This window comes from Solanum lycopersicum, chromosome 10 (assembly GCF_036512215.1).
Source record: "Solanum lycopersicum chromosome 10, SLM_r2.1".
In the NCBI taxonomy this organism is placed as follows: Eukaryota; Viridiplantae; Streptophyta; class Magnoliopsida; order Solanales; family Solanaceae; genus Solanum; species Solanum lycopersicum.
Genome location: NC_090809.1, coordinates 58,469,162 through 58,488,870, shown reverse-complemented (window position 1 = coordinate 58,488,870; position 19,709 = coordinate 58,469,162). Strand labels below are relative to the sequence as shown.

Below are 19,709 nucleotides of genomic sequence, written 5' to 3'. Positions count from 1 at the left end.
AATTTATGATACTTCTTTTTTATAAAAAATCTATGTAATAAATTTACCTGTAAAAAGAGTTACTTTTAGGATGAAAAGAAAAGTGAAAGTACTAATTGGCGGGTCCTTTTTTTTTCCATTCACGAAACATAATTGATTATAGATAACATAACTTACATTTCCTTTTACACAATTGTATTGTATCGATTACTCGTTAGATTAAGTTAATGATAAGTGATGTATTTATTAAATAATATAGAGTAATTGGTGTTTGTTAAATCTGTTAAATAGTCACATGTAAGTTGTTAGATGAGTTAGTTACAGAGTTAGTTACAAAGTTTGTTACAAAATTGTTGTATAAATAAGTTGTAGCTACAACAGTGAACTAACAGATCATATATGAAAACTTTCTCTTTTCTTCTTAATCTAATTCTCTCCAGAATGCAGTTCATAATCAATGAAATGTATTAACATGGTATCAGAGCCCAGATCGTAAGGGATCAATCTGCATAAAGGAGAAGCAGTGAAGAAGAATTCATAAAGGAAGCATCAATGCCGACAGATGAAGCAACAACAATGGCAGAAAATGAAGTCACGTCTCTGAATCACAATCATCCACTTTATCTTCAAGCATCTGATGCACCTGGAGTGATTTTGGTTCCAATCAAGTTAACTGGACCAGAAAATTATGCCTTATGGAGTCGATCGATGAAATTAGCTCTTAGAGGAAAAGGAAAACTTGGATTCATTGATGGATCATGTAGAAAGACAGCTTTCAAAGGAGCACTGGAGGAGCAATGGGAAAAGTGTAATGCAATCGTATTATCATGGATTGCAAGTACTGTCACAAGTGAACTAATGCCAGGGATCATATATGCCTCAAATGCGAAAAAAGGTTTGGGAAGATTTTGAGGAAAGATTTGATAGATCAGATCTAACACGAATCTATCATTTGTGGTCTGAAATTGCAACTCTTAAACAGGGCACTGACTCTGTAAATTCATATTATTCAAAACTCAAGGATTTGTGGGCTGATTCCATTGCCAGGCTGCAATTGTGAGGATTCAATAATTTATGTGAGACATTTAAGATCACAAAGACTTCTACAATTCTTAATGGGATTGAATGAGAGCTTCAGCAGTATTAGAAGTAACATCTTGTCTAAAAAACCAACAGTAACTGTGAATGAAGCATATGCAGTAGCAGCACAAGAAGAAAATCAAAGAGCATTGGGAGTTTCAGAGAAAACAAGAGATCCTTTAACACTCTTAGCAGGAAAATCTCAGACATACAATCCCAGGCCAAAGAAATTTGTGCCTCTTGGAACAATATGTGATCACTGTGGATTCAAAGGTCATTATAAGAGTGATTGCTACAGATTGGTAGGATATCCACCAGGATTTCAAAGCAAAAAGAAAGGAACTGATGGTTATAAAAATGAATACAAAGCAGCTGAAGGTTTTAGGCCTGACTTCAGACCAAATGCACATTTCACAAAGAACTCTGATGATTTCCATGATAAAGGAAAGCAAGCTGAAGGTCACATGACACCACCTCAATACCAGGATCTGGTAGACAGGATGCAGAGAGCAGGAACATCAGATTGTGTTGCTAACATGTCAGGTATGGCTTCTCCAAACTCAAAAACAAGTAGAGTTCATGAATGGATAATAGATAGTGGAGCTACACACCACATCACACCTAATGAAGAGACATTGAATACCATCAGAAGAGTACAAGGAAATAGTAGTGATGGAGTACAAGTTCCAACAGGAAGTAGATGTGATATTAAAGGAATTGGCAATGCACAGGTTCTAGAGGATCGTGAACTTAGAAATGTCTTGCATGTGCCAGACTTCAAATTTAGTCTGCTGTCAGTATCAAAATTAACCAGGGAATTATCTTGTTCAGTGTGTTTTTTCCCTGATTTCTGTGTCTTTCAGGGACTCTACGATGGCAAGGTATTGGGGATTGGTAAGGAGAAGGAAGGATTGTACATTTTAAAGAATCAAATACAGCCATCAGTACAAGCTATGGCTACTGCAAATATGAGTGAGGATGCAACATTATGGCATTTGAGATTAGGACATGCCTCAACTGGTATTTTACAGCATATTCAATCATTGAAGCATTTCTCAGACAAGAGTGTGCAACATAAATGTGACATCTGTCCCTTAGCAAAACAGTGTAGATTACAGTTTCCTGTTAGTGAAAGCAAAACTTTGAAGGCATTTGAAATGATTCATTTGGATGTTTGGGGGCCATACAAGAAACCTACCTTTGATAAGAAGCAATATTTTGTCACTTTTGTTGATGACTATAGTAGATATACTTGGATATGTCTCATTCACTCTAAAAGTGAGGTTATTGTAGTGCTCAAGGATTTCATTGCATTAATAAAGAATCAATTTGGCTTGTCTGTGAAAACCTTAAGATCTGATAATGGTACTAAGTTTTTCAATTCTTCAGTTGATGATTTACTTGCTTCTCAAGGTATTATACATCAGAGTAGTTGTGCATACAGCCCTCAACAAAATGGAAAGGTAGAGAGAAAACACAGACATATCTTGGAAATGGCAAGAGCTTTGAGATTTCAAAGTTCTATTCCAATTCATTTTTGGGGTGAATGTGTTAGGACAGCTGTGTATTTGATCAATAAGCTCCCTACTGAAGTACTTGGTGGTAGGTCACCTTATCAGATGTTGTTCAAGAAAATCCCTAGTCTTCATCATTTAAGAGTTTTTGGGTGTTTATGTTATGCAACTCAATTGCCAAGAGGGGATAAGTTTGCTCCTAGAGCTAGAAAATCGATTTTTCTTGGTTATTCTGAAACTCAAAAGGGTTACAGGTTGTTTGATTTGGTTAATAAGGTATTTTTTGTTAGTAGAGATGTGACTTTCAGAGAATCTATCTTCCCTTATCAAAATTACCAAAATGACTCTATTTCTACTGGTCTTGACATGTTTGAATTACATAATTCAGATTCTTTTTCCCTTCCTCTTGTTATTTCCTCTGCTCCTCCAACTGAATGCACTACTGTTCCTATCCCTGATCCTGTTATAGAGAACACTCCTAATATCCTAACTGGTGAATCACCATCTATACAGCCTTCAGAAGAACCTCTCCAAATTATTGACAAGACTCAGTCTAGACCTTCCCGATCTACTAAACCACCTGGATGGTTAAATGATTATGTCACATCTTCTAAAGCTAAGCCACCATCTGTCAGCTGCTCATATCCCATTTCTGACTCTCTTCAGTATTCACATTTGTCCACTTCTTATAAGGCATATTTAAGTTCCTTTTCTTCTCAAGTTGAGCCAAAATCCTTCACAGAAGCATCTCAAGATGCAAAATGGATTGCAGCTATGACTGATGAACTTTGTGCCTTGGAAAGTAATAAGACTTGGGAAGTGGTTGACTTACCACCAGGTAAACAAGCTATTGGCTCTAAATGGGTGTTCAAAATTAAGCATAAGGCTGATGGTACTATTGATAAATATAAAGCAAGGTTGGTTGCTAAAGGATACACTCAAAAGGAAGGTTTAGATTATCATGAAACATTCTCACCTGTGGCAAAGATGATAACCGTACGCACTTTAATCAGTGTTGCAGCATCTAAAGAATGGCCTTTAATTCACATGGATGTCAATAATGCATTTCTTCAAGGTGATTTACATGAAGAGGTTTACATGTCACTGCCTCAAGATTTCCACAGACAGGGGGAGACAAGAGTTTGTAAGCTGTTGAAATCATTATATGGACTGAAACAGGCTTCTAGACAATGGAATATCAAATTATCTACTGCCTTGTTGGAATCAGGATATACTCAAAGCTCACATGACTATTCCTTATTCACCAAATATTGTGGAAATGACATAGTTGTAATCCTGGTTTATGTTGATGACTTGATGATCACAGGAAACAGCCAACAACTGATAGAAGATGCTCAGAAGACATTACATAGCAAATTCAAAGTGAAAGACTTGGGTCAACTCATATACTTTTTAGGAATTGAAGTGTTGAGGTCAGAAAAAGGAATTTTACTTAACCAAAGGAAGTACATTTTGGAATTACTTTCGACAGTAGGATTGGGAGGATCTAAGCCAGCTTCCACTCCCATGGAGATGAATGTAAAGCTTACTACATTCGAGTATGACTCAGCAGTTGGAGGTGTTGAAGATCCTATGCTAAGTGACATTCACAGTTATCAACAATTAGTTGGGAAACTAATCTATGTGACAATCACCAGGCCTGACATATGTTTTGCAGTTCAAGTTCTCAGTCAGTTCATGCAACATCCAAAAAGGTCACATTGGGATGCAGCATTGAGAGTGCTCAGATACCTCAAACAAGCACCTGGGCAAGGAGTGTTACTGCAAGAGATTTCATCACAAGCTTGACAGCATACTGTGACTCAGATTGGGCAGCTTGTCCTAATACCAGGAGATCAATGACAGGATATGTAATTCAACTTGGAAGTTCCTTGATCTCATGGAAGTCAAAGAAGCAGCATACCATCAGTAGAAGCTCAGCAGAGGCTGAATACAGAAGCATGGCAGGTACAGTAGCAGAGATTATTTGGTTGACTGGATTATTAAAGGATCTAAGGGTAGACATTACTACTCCAGTTAGAATATGTTGTGATAGCAAGGCCGCTATACAGATTGCTACCAATCCAATCTTTCATGAGAGAACCAAACATATTGAGATTGATTGTCATTTTATAAGGGAGAAGATCAAAGATGGCTTGATCAAGCCTGAATATGTGGGAACTAAATCTCAGCTGGCAGACTTACTTACAAAAGGTCTAGGGACTGTACAACATCAGTTTATTCTTTCCAAGCTAGGAGTACTTGATGTCTTTCATCCTAGCTTGAGGGGGAGTATTAAATAATATAGAGTAATTGGTGTTTGTTAAATCTGTTAAATAGTCACATGTAAGTTGTTAGATGAGTTAGTTACAGAGTTAGTTACAAAGTTTGTTACAAAATTGCTGTATAAATAAGTTGTAGCTACAGTAGTGAACTAACAGATCATATATGAAAACTTTCTCTTTTCTTCTTAATCAAATTCTCTCCAGAATGTAGTTCATAATCAATGAAATGTATTAACAGTATTCTTTGACATTTAAAGCTTGACAGGTCTTTTTGGTCGATTTTCAGTTGATTGTCTCAACCTATTGATTGAGTGAGTTGGAGAAGAAAGTTTTAACTAGCGTTTGATCATAGATTTTCAAATATTCTTGACAAATATTATTTGGATAAGCTTAACTAGGATCCTCTCCCCTCCCCCCCCCTCCCCCCCAAAAAAAAACTCATACTTTTTGTGCACACTTTGTATTAACACACTTCACCTAAATTTCGTGCAAGAAGTTAGCCCAATGTGAGGCAGTCAAGTCTCACTCAACTCAGCCCTTTCGCAGACTAGTGTGACGTCCCGTCACAATTTCAGCCTGATTTCGCGTCCGGATGGGGACAGAACGTTCTAGAGTTGTGCGGAGGACTCTCGAACCTTTTGGAAGTCTCAAGAAGGCTAGGAAAGGTCACAAAGCATTGTAGAATTCTCTAAAAAGGGGATCAAAGTGTAAATATTTCAGGGACTTGTAAGTAAATATTAGTTGCACTTTAGTCTCTAGAAAGTAGTATAAATAGAGGTGTCCTTCATTTGCAAAGGATCAAGGAAGTTGTAAAGTATTCTCCAAGCATAATACATAGCCTTCTTCAAAAACTCTCTTTCTCGTTTTTTCTAAGTCTTTCCAAGCATTCTCTTAGCGTTCCAAGTAGTAAAGGCTTCCTTGAAGTTACAAGATCTTGAAAAATTAGTGAGTGAGTCGTCGAGTGCCGCACAAAGTCTTAACAAATACTCTAAGTCCGTGACACTAGTCTGCCTAACGTTTTAAGGACGTTTTACTATTTTTGCCTTTGAATATTTTTCAAACGTTCAATAAGGAAATGAACACATAAACATACGGGTCAAACCCAACCTTTATATTAATAATCAAAACAAATACAAATCAATCACTCGTTGGAATGACATTCTGTCCAACTTCGACTTCGACTTTGACTTAAGCACAATTACAAGTCGATTGCTGTCTTTGACACCCTTTTAAAATCTTCGCGTTTGTCTAAGTGTCTTGGTGAAATTCCAGACTTACTCTTTCCTCTTTTACCTTTAGGTTAACAAGTCTATCCTCTCTTCCTATCCAAAAAGGTCCAATCACACAATACTGTCCATTTATAGAACATGTGGTAGTCTTGTGTTCGCATTGCATAGTGTTGTGACACATGTTTAACACTTGTCAAATAATCAGCCCACTAAATTATAATTCAGTTGACATCCCCAACTGATAAGAAGCATTCAAAATTTGATTTCAAAAAGCATTCAAAAGATACAACGAATCTGGACACAAGCGGTTACAAAAAGGTAATCACTGCATGTGCTTGGAATGTGACTTGGCTGACTGGATTCGGCCCTTTGCTGCATTTTCCCTCCATAATTTTGGCTCTGATACCATGCCTAAACATTGTATAGTCATTGTCTCATCAAAGTCCACCCGAATCCATCCACCAATTTTCCATGCCTGCGCACCACAGACGCCTTGCCGCTGCTTTGCCTTGACCATGTTATCTTTTTGTTTACTCGTGTTATTCATTGTTTTCTTGCTGCGTTTCATTCACATTTGACTATGCTTCAATTTAGCTCAACTCGATTTTCCTGCAATTGACCAGACTGTGTTTTTCGCATGCTAACTTCATCCACAACCAATGCTTGTCAGTGTCCAAGCCATGTCATGACTTGTTGCTTTGCCAACGTCCATTTCATATAATGACAATGCCTTTCCAGCATTATTTGACCTTCAACCACCCAAGTTTGTGGTGTTTTTACATGCGTGTAGATATTTTATCTTTATTTTTAATTGTTTTTAAAAAAATATTCTTATTTTCTTGTGTTTAAATTAAGTTAATACACATACTTTTTTGCCTTAATCTAAAACCTTTTTATTTTTTACTTTCATTCATTGTTTTTTTCTCTTTTGTATTTTTATTGATTTTGTTTACTCTTTTTATTTTTTTTTGTAAATCCTTTTGATTTGATTTTAAATTTAATTCCAAATATTTTGTTTTAAAAATAATTTAATTTCGAAAGGATATCAAAATAAGTATAGAAAATCAAATATAACATATAAATTCAACATTAAAATTATACTTTTTAAAAAAAAATACACATAATTCTTTTAAAAATAATTAGAAGTGAAAATATGAAAAATTAATAGACAAAAATAAAATTCTAAAGTGAGAAAGAAATTATAATAGATATTTTAAAGAAAGAAATAAAAATAATTAAACACATATAAATTTTAATATCAATAAATGTGTGTAATACTAATTACAAAGTTTCACAAAGAAGATATATAAAAATCAAATTATTTTAGAAAGACTATACAATGAAACTCATTTGCATATAGAGCTCATTTTTACACATTCTTTAATGATGTTTAGGAAAAGTCTATATAGTGGAATACTTGTGGGAATTCACTTTATCACAATTTATGAAGTGTCTGAAAATGAAAATTTGATGCAGTATTTGGATTCCTACTTGACATATTGATAGACGCCCATGTTATATGTCTCATTGTAACAACACTTTGTCCTCTATTTTTGTAGTCAAGATAATATGATTGGCGTTGAACAACAAATTTGACTGATTCAATCCATTCAATTCATCCTTTAGGATTTATCGTAACTTTCTATTACCATCGTCCTGGAGAATTTTTGTCATGGTCTACCAAAATATGAGTGACATTTCTCAGATCTTGGCAGCGTTTATAGTGTAATTTTGAAGAACTATTTGTAGAATTCTCAAGCTCTCCGTGTTGTACAGTAATTATATTATACTGCTTGAGCAGTGGAATGCATACTTCAATCAAGCAATTTTGAAATAGTATTGTTGTCTCATTGAAAATAAAATATATCGTGTCATAAATTTCATAATCTCTATAGAATGACGATCTTTTTTATGTATAAAGTATCTTGATATCTGTCCAAACGGTATCATGTAGAATGAATCAAAATCTGCTTCATACTCTTAATACAACTGCCTGATGTTTTATTGGTCCAGCATCATTCCTAAAAGTGATGTCTTGGGCTGTGAAGTCATCCTCAAGTATCCCTAAAAATTAAATTAGAGTGAAATATGCAATACACAATATAATAGACTTACCCATAATTGTAGTTTCATACGTTTGGTTTTTGTCAAAGAAGCTTATATTGCTATTATTATCGTAGTATTCATTTTTTCTCCGATTAAAACTATATTGATCTTCTTTTTTAACAACTTGAATATATTCTTGATACGTGCCTTATTTAATTTTTATGTTGTATTGCATGACACTATGATGTGGTGCTACTATTGCTTCAACTATTGTCCTTTTAAGTCTCCGGTCCCATCTCGAGAAATAACCACATTTGGTGTTTACTTTGAAAACATAAAACTATGGTTAATAACATTGCAACAACAAAAATGACATTATATTCCAAATTAATAGATATTGCAACCTAATATAAGTAGTTTTTTTGCAATAATGTACACACAATAATTTATTATTTTTATTATTAATTAACGTGATATACACGTGCAAAGTACGTGCATTTAATCAAAATTGTTTTCTTCTAATTTAATAATCACTTAGGTTTTGAAAATGATTTGAAGAATAATAATTGGTTGAAGATATAAAATAGAAATAATATATGTATAATTTTATTGATTGATATAATACACGTACAAAGCACGTATACATTAAATTAGATACATGTGCAAAACACATACATTAAATTAGATGCACGTGCAAAGCACGTACATTAAATTTGATACACGTGCAAAGCACGTACACACCCAATGTTGCAATGCTATACGTTTGGTTGTTGTCATCAAGTTTTTTATTGCTCGTATTGTAATATCCATTTTTTCTCCGATTAGCACTATGTTGGTCTTCTTTTTATCAATTTGAATGTATTTTTAATTCGTGTCCTGTTAATTATCCTTATGTAGTATTGTTTGACATTATGATCTAGCGCTACTAGTATTGATACATATATTGTTCTTAATTAAGATAATATAGATACAGACATTGTTCTTAATTAAGGTCTCTTGTACCGTCTTGAGAAACAACAGTGCTAGGTATTTCTATTAGCTAACTTTGACAACACAAAGCTATGCCTGATAACATAGTTGCAACAACAAACAATGATATTATATTCGATTTGTTTAAGGAAAAAACTGATTGAAAACTATATATATCTCCTTTTTCACCTTTATACTCATTTTTATGTTAATTATAACATTCTTATTTTATAAGAAACTAGTTTTTATAATTAGCAGAGTTTTTTTTAAAGAAGAAATTTATATAAATCAAATTATTGTAGAAAGAATATACAATGATATTCATTTACACGGAAAGCTTCTATTAACAAATTTCTTGATGTTGTTTACGAAAAATCTAGATAATGTGGAACATTATCAGAAATCCACTTGTCACCATTTATGAAGTGTTTGACACAATATTTGGATCCAAAGTGATTGATGTGTAAGTTACACGTCCTTTTTACTAGCACTCGGTCCTTTATTCTTATACTCAAGATAATATGGTTGGAGTTAAAAAAAACAAATGTTTGTACATTCAATCTATCCTTTAGGTTTTATCAAGTTGTCTACATAACTTTTCATACCACTGTCCTAGAGAATTTTTCTCATGGTCGACCAAAATATGTGTTGACATTGTTCTAATCTTACATAGCCTTTATAGTGCAATTTTGAAGCATTATTCCAGTTGTAGAGTTCTCAAGCTCTTTGTGTTGTGCAGTGATTGTGTTATACTGCTTGAGCGATGGAATACGTATTTCAATTAAGCAGTTTTGAAACGGGATTGTCGCATCAAACAAAATAAAATTCATTCTACCATAAATTTCACAATTTCAATAAAATTGACGATCATTTTTTAGGTATCTTGAAATCCATCCAAACGACATTTATAGAACGAAATAGAATTTGATTCTACTCTTAATGTTACCGCTTGATGTTTTATAGGTCTATCATCATTCCTAAAGGTGATATCTTGGGTTGTGAATCATGTACCCCTACAAATTAAATTAGAATATCAATAATTAATCAAAATCAATGAAATATGTAACACACTGTATAATATATATAGAATTACACTTTACTGTAGTGTCATATGTTTGGATACTACGATGGAGTTTCTATTACCTGTTATTATTTTAGTATCCATTCCTTCTTCGATTAAGACTATATTAGTCTTTTTTTAGCAACTTGAATATATTGTCGATATGTGTCTAGCTTAATCTTTATGTAGTATTGCATGATACTATGATGTAGTACTCCTAGTATATCTTGCTACAACTATTGTCCTTTAAGTCTCCGGTTCCATCTTTAGAAACAATCACGTTAAATGTTTATTAGCTAACATTGACAACATAAAATTATTGTTGATAACATAGTTACAACAAACAATAACATTATATTCGAGATAGCTATTGCAAAAGCTGAAATTATCAATACAGTCACTGGAGGAAGAATATTAAAGGAACAAAAAAATGGTAGAAATTATCACGTAGCGGCTCCTATGTATAGTCGTTGTAATAATGGGACAAAGGTAGTATTATATCGATGACAACACAAATAATTACATTATTTGAAGAGAAAATGTAAAAATTGGAGTGGGTCACTACATGTTTCCTAATAGTAGTGCTTTTTTTTTTGCAATAATAATGTAATATACAAACAATAATTTATCATTTTATTATTAATCGTGATATACGTGCAAAGCATGTATATTTAATTGAATTATTAAATTTTTCTAATTTAATGATGACTTAGATCTTCGGAAATGATTTGGAAAATAAATAATTAATGTTAAAGGCAAAATATAAAAAATATATGTATAATTTTATTGATTGACTTAAGACACATGTGCAAAATACGTGCACTAAAATAGACGCACGTGCAAAGCATGTGCACACCAAGTATTGCAATATTATACGGTTGGTTGTCATCGATGAAGTTTCTATTGCCCGTAATTATTGTAATATCTATTATTGGACATGTGAATAGAGATGCACAGATGCCCTAGCGGGGAGGTATAAGAGGTTGGATGTAATAGGCATGAGGAGAGGTAGAGATAAGTCAAAAAAGCATTGGGTAAAGGTATTTAGATAGGACATGATGCAACTTCAGATTATCGAGAAATAACCTTAGAGAGGAGGGTGTGGAGGTCACGCAAGAAGGTTAGTTGGTAGTGGAGTGTTGCCTTATTTTCTAGCTTTCATACTTGTTGATGTTTCGTTGTACTAGACATATTCTTGCAGTTCTAGTTTTTGATATCTATCATCAGCTTATTGTGTTTTCGCTACTACGTACATTATTTCGTTATATTCTTTTCTTGTAGGCTTTGCATTTTCTTCTACTTTATACATCAAATTGTTGTATTTGCGCCTAATTTCTTTCGAAAATAGTCTCTTTACCTCTATGTGATAGTAATAATACTTACGTACACTCTATCTTACTCAAACTTCACTTATAAAATTTCACAAAATATGTTATTATTGTTATTGATATAGCATGAATATTTCTGATATATCGGTGAATTTATATCATCATGCCTCAAAAGGGTCTGTTAATTGGTAGATAGTCACAATCATGTAGCACAACTTGATACAAAACTTAGGGGGAAAAAAATCATTCTTCCCAAAATTGAGAGAAAATGTAACATGCGCTAATGCAACGGATATAGTAATGGAAGATTGATAGATCTACTAAAATTAATTTGATTGAACAAAACAAGCAAATAATTAAGGAGTTAATATCTCAGATGATCACTCAACTATGCATTTTTTCTCATAAAGTCATTCAATTTTGGTTTTTAACTTAAAAGTCACTCAATTATTAGTTTTTTTTTTTTAGAAAGTCACTCAACTAGGAGATTTTTTCTTAGAAAGTCACTCAACTTTGATTTTTATTTCAAAAGTCAGTCAACTATGAGTGTTTAACTTATAAAGTAACTCAACTATGAATGTTTTTACTTACAAAGTCACCAAATCTATTTAATTAAATATTTTCATTAAACTTACAAACATGAAATTTGTATTTCATACTAAAATTTTAAAAAATAAAAAGATATTCATTTAAATCATTAAATAATTCGATCGGTCAAAAATATAATATATTACCTTTTATTTTACTCCTTTTCTCCAATTGTGTGTGAATACAACGATCTTCGTGCATTGTTCATAAAATTTAGAAATTACAAAATTACTTTTTAAGATAAATTAAAATTTCTAGTAACAACGATAATCAATGAAGGAACAAAAAAAAGTGAATGAAAAAAATGGCTTGAATTTGTTACTAATGTTTCTCCTACCATTAAGTTGATTAAGATTGGTCTTGACATGTTTTTTTTAAAAAAAATTGGTCTTTACATGTTGATTTTAGAGTGCTAGAGTTAAATTAATTAATTGGTTTAAATGAATATCCTTTTATTTTTTTGAAAAAAAATGGTTAGAAATTTTTTTTTCATGTTAGTAAATTCAAAAAATAATTAAATCATTAAAATGATATATTTCCAACTGATCGGGTTATTAAATAGTTTAAATAAATATCTCTTTATTTCTTATAATTTTAGTTTGAAATAAAAATTTCATGTTTGTAAGTTTTAATGAAAAAAAAATCAATTAAATAGATTGAACGATTTTGTAAGTGAAACTCATAGTTAAGTGACTTTTGAATTAAAAATCAAAGTTAAGTGACTTTATCAGAAAAGAACTCATGGTTGAGTACTAAAAAAAAAAACTCATAGTTGAGTGACTTTGGAAAATATCAAAATTGCGACTTTCTGAGAAAATAGTGCATAGTTGACTGACAATATGAGATAATAATTCAATAGTTAATTTATGTGAATTTGCATCATCTTTGTACATTACATATTTATTTTTTATTAATGATTTTATTTAAGTTTATTAATATTATAAGTAGAATAATTTTTTTTTATGAATTTGTTTCAATAAATCACATAATGTCACAAATTAAGTATAGGAAAAATTGTATATAATAGGAAACTAATAACCTAAATTAAATGGAATGGCTAGGGTTTGATTTAATTGTGCTCCATAGCAAACATTAGCTAAAATTTGTCAACGTCTCTCTCCCAAAAATCTCGCTCGCCACTCTCCATTCTCGCTCGCCTCTCTCACTTTATACACAGAAGTGTATAATTTTGTTTCTGTTTTGTATAAAGCGAGAGAAAATTGTACATACACATGCAAAAATGTATATCTTCGTGTTATACACTTAATTATACAATTTACAAACATTTTACTTCGAAAATTGGAGAGAAAAAGGCCAACGAATTATACAATTGCAGTGAAATACAATTTTCTCTAGCTTTATACAACAGAAGTGTATATATTGTGTTTCTGTTTTTGTATAAAGCGAGAAAAACATATATCTTCTTGCTATACACTTATAATTATGCAATATACATATTTAATTCGATTCAACTGTATGCAAAATAAATTATACAATTGCAGCGAAATAGGCCAGCGAATTATACAATATACGCCAGGGAATTATACAATTGTATATGTATAGCAAATTATACAGTTTTATGTTTGCTATGGAGCGCAATTATGCAAAGTTTGCTATAGCATACAAATATGAATTTTTTGTTTGCTATATGTGAAAGTTGCCCATAAATATATCTAGTTGTTTAAATATACCTTTCCTCCAAAACATGAAATATGTGGAAAAGAAGAAAATAGCATCCTAGTGTATAACCCTACTAAATATGTTGTATATTTTGTGGTCAAAGAAGAAAACATTATCTGTACCAAATAAAAAGTTTATCCAACCTAATTTTACAATAGTATATATGTATGCATCATTGTATGAGACCAGAATAAGTAAATAAAATGCTAACAATTTTTTCATACTAGGACTGGTCTAAAACAAAGTAATAATATCAGTTCAAAGTCGTTCAGGCTTTGTTTGTTACTTACTCTAACATGCCAAAGGTAAGAAACATATTTTGGAATCAAACTTAGAAAACCAACACAGCGGTTGCAGCAGCAGCATAAAAAAGAAGAGACAGAAATGAACATATAGAAGTTGAGCCCTCGAAATGGTTTCATGGTATATCGAACGTTCAAAGCCAATTATCTCACTAGAACTTTTCAATAGCTACTCCATCTCTCAGAACCTCGTAAGCTTCCCTACTTCGGGTTTTCTTCAACCCAGCTGTGAAATGAACCTTGGATTTTTCTGAAGAGATGGCAGTAACTTTTACCCACACCATCACTTTTGTTTTCATTCCTTCAATCTCGACTAGCTTTCCTTTTTCCAGATATCCAGTAACAGCTGTAGAGAAGCGCAATACAGATGAATCCTTGTAGCCAACTTCACATACAGAGGGTATAAAGACTGTGAGCTTTCGTGTTTCTTCATTGAACTCGTAATTGGTGGCATCACGAGGAAAAATACCTACTGGAACATCATATTCCTTCAGAAGATCTGGCAATGGCTTTTGCATTTTTCCTACAAAACCAAGATTAAGAAGGGAAGATAAAAGGTTATATCTTCTACCAAACGACCATACTATATAACTTTTTGATCTAGCTAGAAATCCTCAAGAAAACGAGTAAGTCCCAGTTAGATAATAAAGAACTTGAAACCAGACAAGTTAGAATGGAACAGTCTTCTAGTCCACAGCTAACACCCAACAAAAACATCACTAGAGAAAGGTTCCTTACGCCATATTCAGCCAATGTTCCCTCCTTACAAACAAAAAGTTCCCTCAATTTGCCGGACGATTCCTCTCCACCCAAATAGAAAAGAAAAAAAGAGCCACATGAATAAACACAGACGGACTCTTACAAGATATGTTCCACCCTGGCACTCCTGGTTTCTCATCAACTAATTCACTCGCCATTTTTAATATTCATAAACACTATTCTGAGATATTCTTGGCAGCAACATAGCGATTTTATTTTCCTTTCCTTGCCCTCAAACTGCCATGGGGAAAGACAGGTGTCCTAGTGGATCAGACAGCAAATTTTGAACATACAAGGATGAGGTGGGGGGTGGAAGTGCAAGCATGGTGAAAAGTTATGCAGAGAGAAGACAAACCTTTAAGCTTGTTCACTAGCCACTTGGTTCCTCCTTCAATGCTGCTTTGCAATGACTGATTACGGAAAGGGAAAAGATCAGTATGAACCAAAACGGCTGGAACAGATGTATAGAAATACCACACAGAGTAGTGACTGATAGGAACCAACTGCTCTTTGCCAAACAACCCAAAATTAGCAAACATCTACTATTCTTCCTAGGGAATAATAGTTCTAAATTGCTTTCAACTGATGTGCTAGAAAAGTGACATTATCAAGATTTTCCAGAATCAGAAATTCTTTTCAATCTCTCCATCAATTATGGTCATTTGCTTCAGTGCAGCAGAACACTTGAGTGGATTTGGTTACCATTTTTCTCTCCTGAAGAACTGTCATAACATTATAATACTTTTAATCACACTAGAACATAAAAGTTTCTATTGGTTTTTGTTATTTTAGAATTTGAACGTTTCTGTTGGCTTTTGGCTTTTACATCATCTTTAGGATAAAGGTTTTCAATTGTATAACTCTTGCATTCACAGTTAATAGTTTCACACCAGCATTCACTAGCATTCCCAACCGTAAAGTTAGTGCTCATATTAAATAATAAAGGTGGAGAAGATGCGTAGAAGGTTCCTTTATCCTCACAGAATATAAAGAATTATATTATTCCTTAAAACAATCAAGTAGGTGTTTGGACATTAACGGAATGATATCTGAAAAAAGAAATAGTCTAGAGGTTGAAAAATTGTATTGCAAATTGAAGTTGCGTTTAGACATGCATTTCACTTGATTCTTTCCTCTTCTTTTTAAAGTTTCGTGAGTGAGAAAAAAAATCACTTTTTCAAATTTGAAAAAAAATCACCTTCAAAAACTAACCAAAAACAATGTTCAATGAAAATATTTTTAGAAAAAAGGGAAAAGAAAACTCATGTCCTAACAGAAACTAATAAATGCAACAGGAGATGCAATTCATCAAAATCGAAGGGCAACCACACAAATAAGTCCACATGAGCCTTAGACTAGCAATGGAAAATACAAATTTGTCTACTGTCCAAGAAGAAGATAATAAATACGAAAAAATGGAAGAACAGCATGAGAGAGAAGATACTGCTCATCCAAAAAGTTGTGAATTTTATCACATCAGTGACAAAATCTAGTGGTACCATGCCTCCAGCTTGTTGTATGTGGAAGTCTTGTCCAAAAAAAGAAATCTAGCGGCATTAACTGGTAATTAATCCACTTTCCACTAAGAAGGGTTCCGCATTCCCATTTACAGTCAAAGAGCCATTTTCCCAATACATCTAAAGATTAAATACCAAGGTACAGATGGAAATGCAGTACATCTAATATGTACCGAAACTAATTTTCAAGAGCACTCACTAAATAATCCTCACAAATGCCAATGGAAGTAAACCCCTCCCCACCCCCCCCCCCCACCCCCCAATTAAATTAACTTCCATCATGTCACAGAAGTCATATTTATCCCAAGTCAAAGTTGTTCTGAATAGCAACAACATTGATCAAAATATGGGGGAGCGCCAGTTGATAACCAGGCTGCAGAGCAATCAGCAAAATGGTATCTTCATATGCACTGTTCTATACTCCCCCGCTCCGATTTATGTACTCTCTTTCTTTTTTGATAGGTCCCAAAAAGAATGGAACTTTTCTATATATAGTAACAATTTACATTAAAACTTCTCATTTTCAATGTGAAATGCCCACTGATTATTTTGGACAAGAAGTTTCAAAAGTCTTCCTTTCATTCGTAACTGTTATTGCCCAGTCAAAACATCTTCACATGAATTGGAAAGAGTGACAACAATTTTCAAAAGTCATGCTTAGCAACTAGCAAGATTCCATGCATTTGACAACAGAATGTCTTATTTGGTAAAATAGCATAACATCCTCAAATAGGAGTTTTGGCTCATCGCGTGAGGATTATAAATTAAAAAAATTGGCACTCTGTCACCATCCATCACACATCCTGCATTGTTCTACCTAAATCATAGAACAAAAACACTCCGGCTTAAAATCCTACATCCACTTCTAGCAAGAAACACTCATTCAGCAAATATACACTACGAGTCACGAGAGGATAAAAATCCTAAACGTTAACATAAATTTTGCATTCAAAGCAGTAAAATTTTAATGCTTCCAACAAACATAATTAAGAATTCCCAAAATTAGACCACAGAAAAGGCTCAAATAATCAGGACTGAACGAAACACTAAAGTTGATTAATAACCGATAACTTTGTGAAAAAAGGAAATTGTGGTCACACCCACTATCCTCAGCTTGAACCGCAGTATACCAAGTAGAAACCCTATCTAGAAAGACCTAATCTTTATCAAAATTGAGAACGAACTTGTTAATCATTCAGGTAAATTGCACAATCAATTACTTCCACACTCATAAAAGAAGAAACGCATCCCTAAATTAGATCATAACAATCAAAATTCAAAAAAGAAAACACGATACATTTGATAAGCAAACCGAATGTAAGGGACAAAAGGGCGTACATTAATGTCATCGCCGACGGAATTGATCTCCTTGTTGGCTCTTTTACCTATCCAGTAAGAACCCACTTTGTTCAATATCTGATCCATTCTCAATGTCGAAGATTTCTATAAACCCAATAACAAAAAATCCAAAAGCTTAAACAACTCTTCTTCCTCCTTCCTCCCTCTCTCTCTCTCTGAGTCCAATTCAGAGAGATAAAGTGGAATCGAGTTTTCTTCTAACCCCAATTTTGCTTTGGCAAAGCTTCGTTTCCTATTAATGTTCAACTCTTTAAGTATCGTGCGTGCCACAATCGTAAAACCTTTTTATATCTTTAAATCATTAATTGCCTAGTAAAATGGTCGCGCATCGCATGGATCCGTATACTAAAAATATAAATTTATGTTGTTTAAGTAAGAAAAAAAAAAATTTACAGTATCTATTTTATTGATTCAATGTCGTTATTTTAACACGTAATTTAATAAAATAAAATAAATTATAAATTTAAACACATGAGATACATGTTTTGATTTGTTATAATCACTTCATACGACTAAGTTTTATCCAGTAAAATTGGTGTAACGAGATTATCCAAGAAGCATATTTGATTTTCCTCATGAGATATATTTTTGTATTTGTACGGATACTTGTTAAGTTTATGTTACATATATTGTACATTAATGTCAACTAACTATTTTTTTATGAAAATCATTTTTTGATAAAAACAAATAATATAGGGAAGTTAAACATTATTATCTAATCATAATTTAGAAAAGTTCTTCATTAATTTAAATAAACATTATTATCTAATCATAATTTAGAAAAGTTCTTCATTAATTTAAATATATTTGTACGATAGTAAATAGTACACTATAGTGTCAAACTATGAAAAACATTGAATTGTATTTTTCAAAATATTATGTCACGTGGATAAATATATATTGCACCTTCAAAATGCGACCCAAAAAATATATATATTTCCAATAAATCATTTTGTAAAAGAAGACAAAATGAGATACAACCTATAATGGCATAGTTGACATACACTATTTATTTATATTATTTAAAGAAATATAATGTATTATTTTAATATTGATTGCTACTTTTTAATAATTTAATCTTATATACAATTTTATTTAAAATACAATATACATGTACAGAATACATCATTGTTAGAGACAATACAGCTTAGTTATATATTGCTTATACAATTTCACATTGCTTATTAATATTTTTTTTTAAAAAAAAAAGGTACAAAATTTGGAAGAAAATGGCTAAAATTTTGAATTTGGGCTGATACAAATAATGGAGCCACCCAAAAACTTATAAACATTATGTTAATTTAGAAAGATTTCTCCATTTCACTATGTCTACATATATAAAATTGTTATTTTGAAACTATTTACATATCTAAATAATAGTAATTTAGAAGATTTGGGATTCATTTAATTGAACTCTTTTTTGAACTTCATGGTACAATAATAGTATATGTTTATTTTGGAAAAAATTTAAAGCGTGAGTTATATTATCTCATTAGCGGTGATAAAAAATTTGACTTACTATCTTTATAATTGATTTATTGACTTTTAAATTTTATATGATATTATAAACTTAATATAGCTCAACACGTATTGACTTTTTATGATTATATAAATTTCACTGAAAAATATAAAAATAAAAATTATTGTATGTCCAACTTGACACATCATATATTTACTATAGACTTCTTTTTCTCATTTGACTTGATCAAGCAATAATCTGTCATTGTAGAATCACCTTGTCTTTAGCAATAAAAGTAGTCGAATCATTTATGAGAAAAAATTGTTATCTAAAGACAATGATATATCAAATTGAGGGTTTATATTTCTTGCCCTTCAACACTTTAAGTGATAAACAAGAAGTGGTTAAAATAACCCTTTCACATTATAAAACAAAAATTGCAAATTCTCAATACACGAGTAAAGTTATTTTATGGTTATGGTTAGAAAATTAAATTAAATCACAATTCGAATCAAATTGATTGAAAATAGATATTTGATTTGATTTGGTTAGATT

At 32.2% G+C, this 19,709-nt stretch overlaps 1 protein-coding gene across 1 annotated transcript; it reads right to left on the bottom strand.

Moving 5' to 3' along the window:
- Positions 1 to 13,953: 13,953 nt before the first annotated feature.
- On the bottom strand, positions 13,954 to 18,039 carry LOC101246292 (uncharacterized protein At5g01610). The gene is made up of 3 exons (XM_004249018.5): positions 17,675 to 18,039; positions 15,175 to 15,229; positions 13,954 to 14,583 (listed from the first exon to the last, which is right to left on the bottom strand). The coding sequence occupies exons 1-3, from the start codon at positions 17,759 to 17,761 to the stop codon at positions 14,213 to 14,215; spliced, it is 513 nt and encodes a 170-aa protein (XP_004249066.1). The 5' UTR covers positions 17,762 to 18,039; the 3' UTR covers positions 13,954 to 14,212.
- Positions 18,040 to 19,709: the final 1,670 nt, after the last annotated feature.

Coding starts and splice junctions, on each gene's coding strand:
- LOC101246292 (XM_004249018.5), bottom strand. CDS start 17,761: ATGGATCAGATATTGAACAAAGTGGGTTCTTACTGGATAGGTAAAAGA. Junction 15,230..17,674: donor CCGTCGGCGATGACATTAAT/GTACGCCCTTTT, acceptor TTCCGTAATCAG/TCATTGCAAAGCAGCATTGA. Junction 14,584..15,174: donor GCTAGTGAACAAGCTTAAAG/GTTTGTCTTCTC, acceptor TTGGTTTTGTAG/GAAAAATGCAAAAGCCATTG.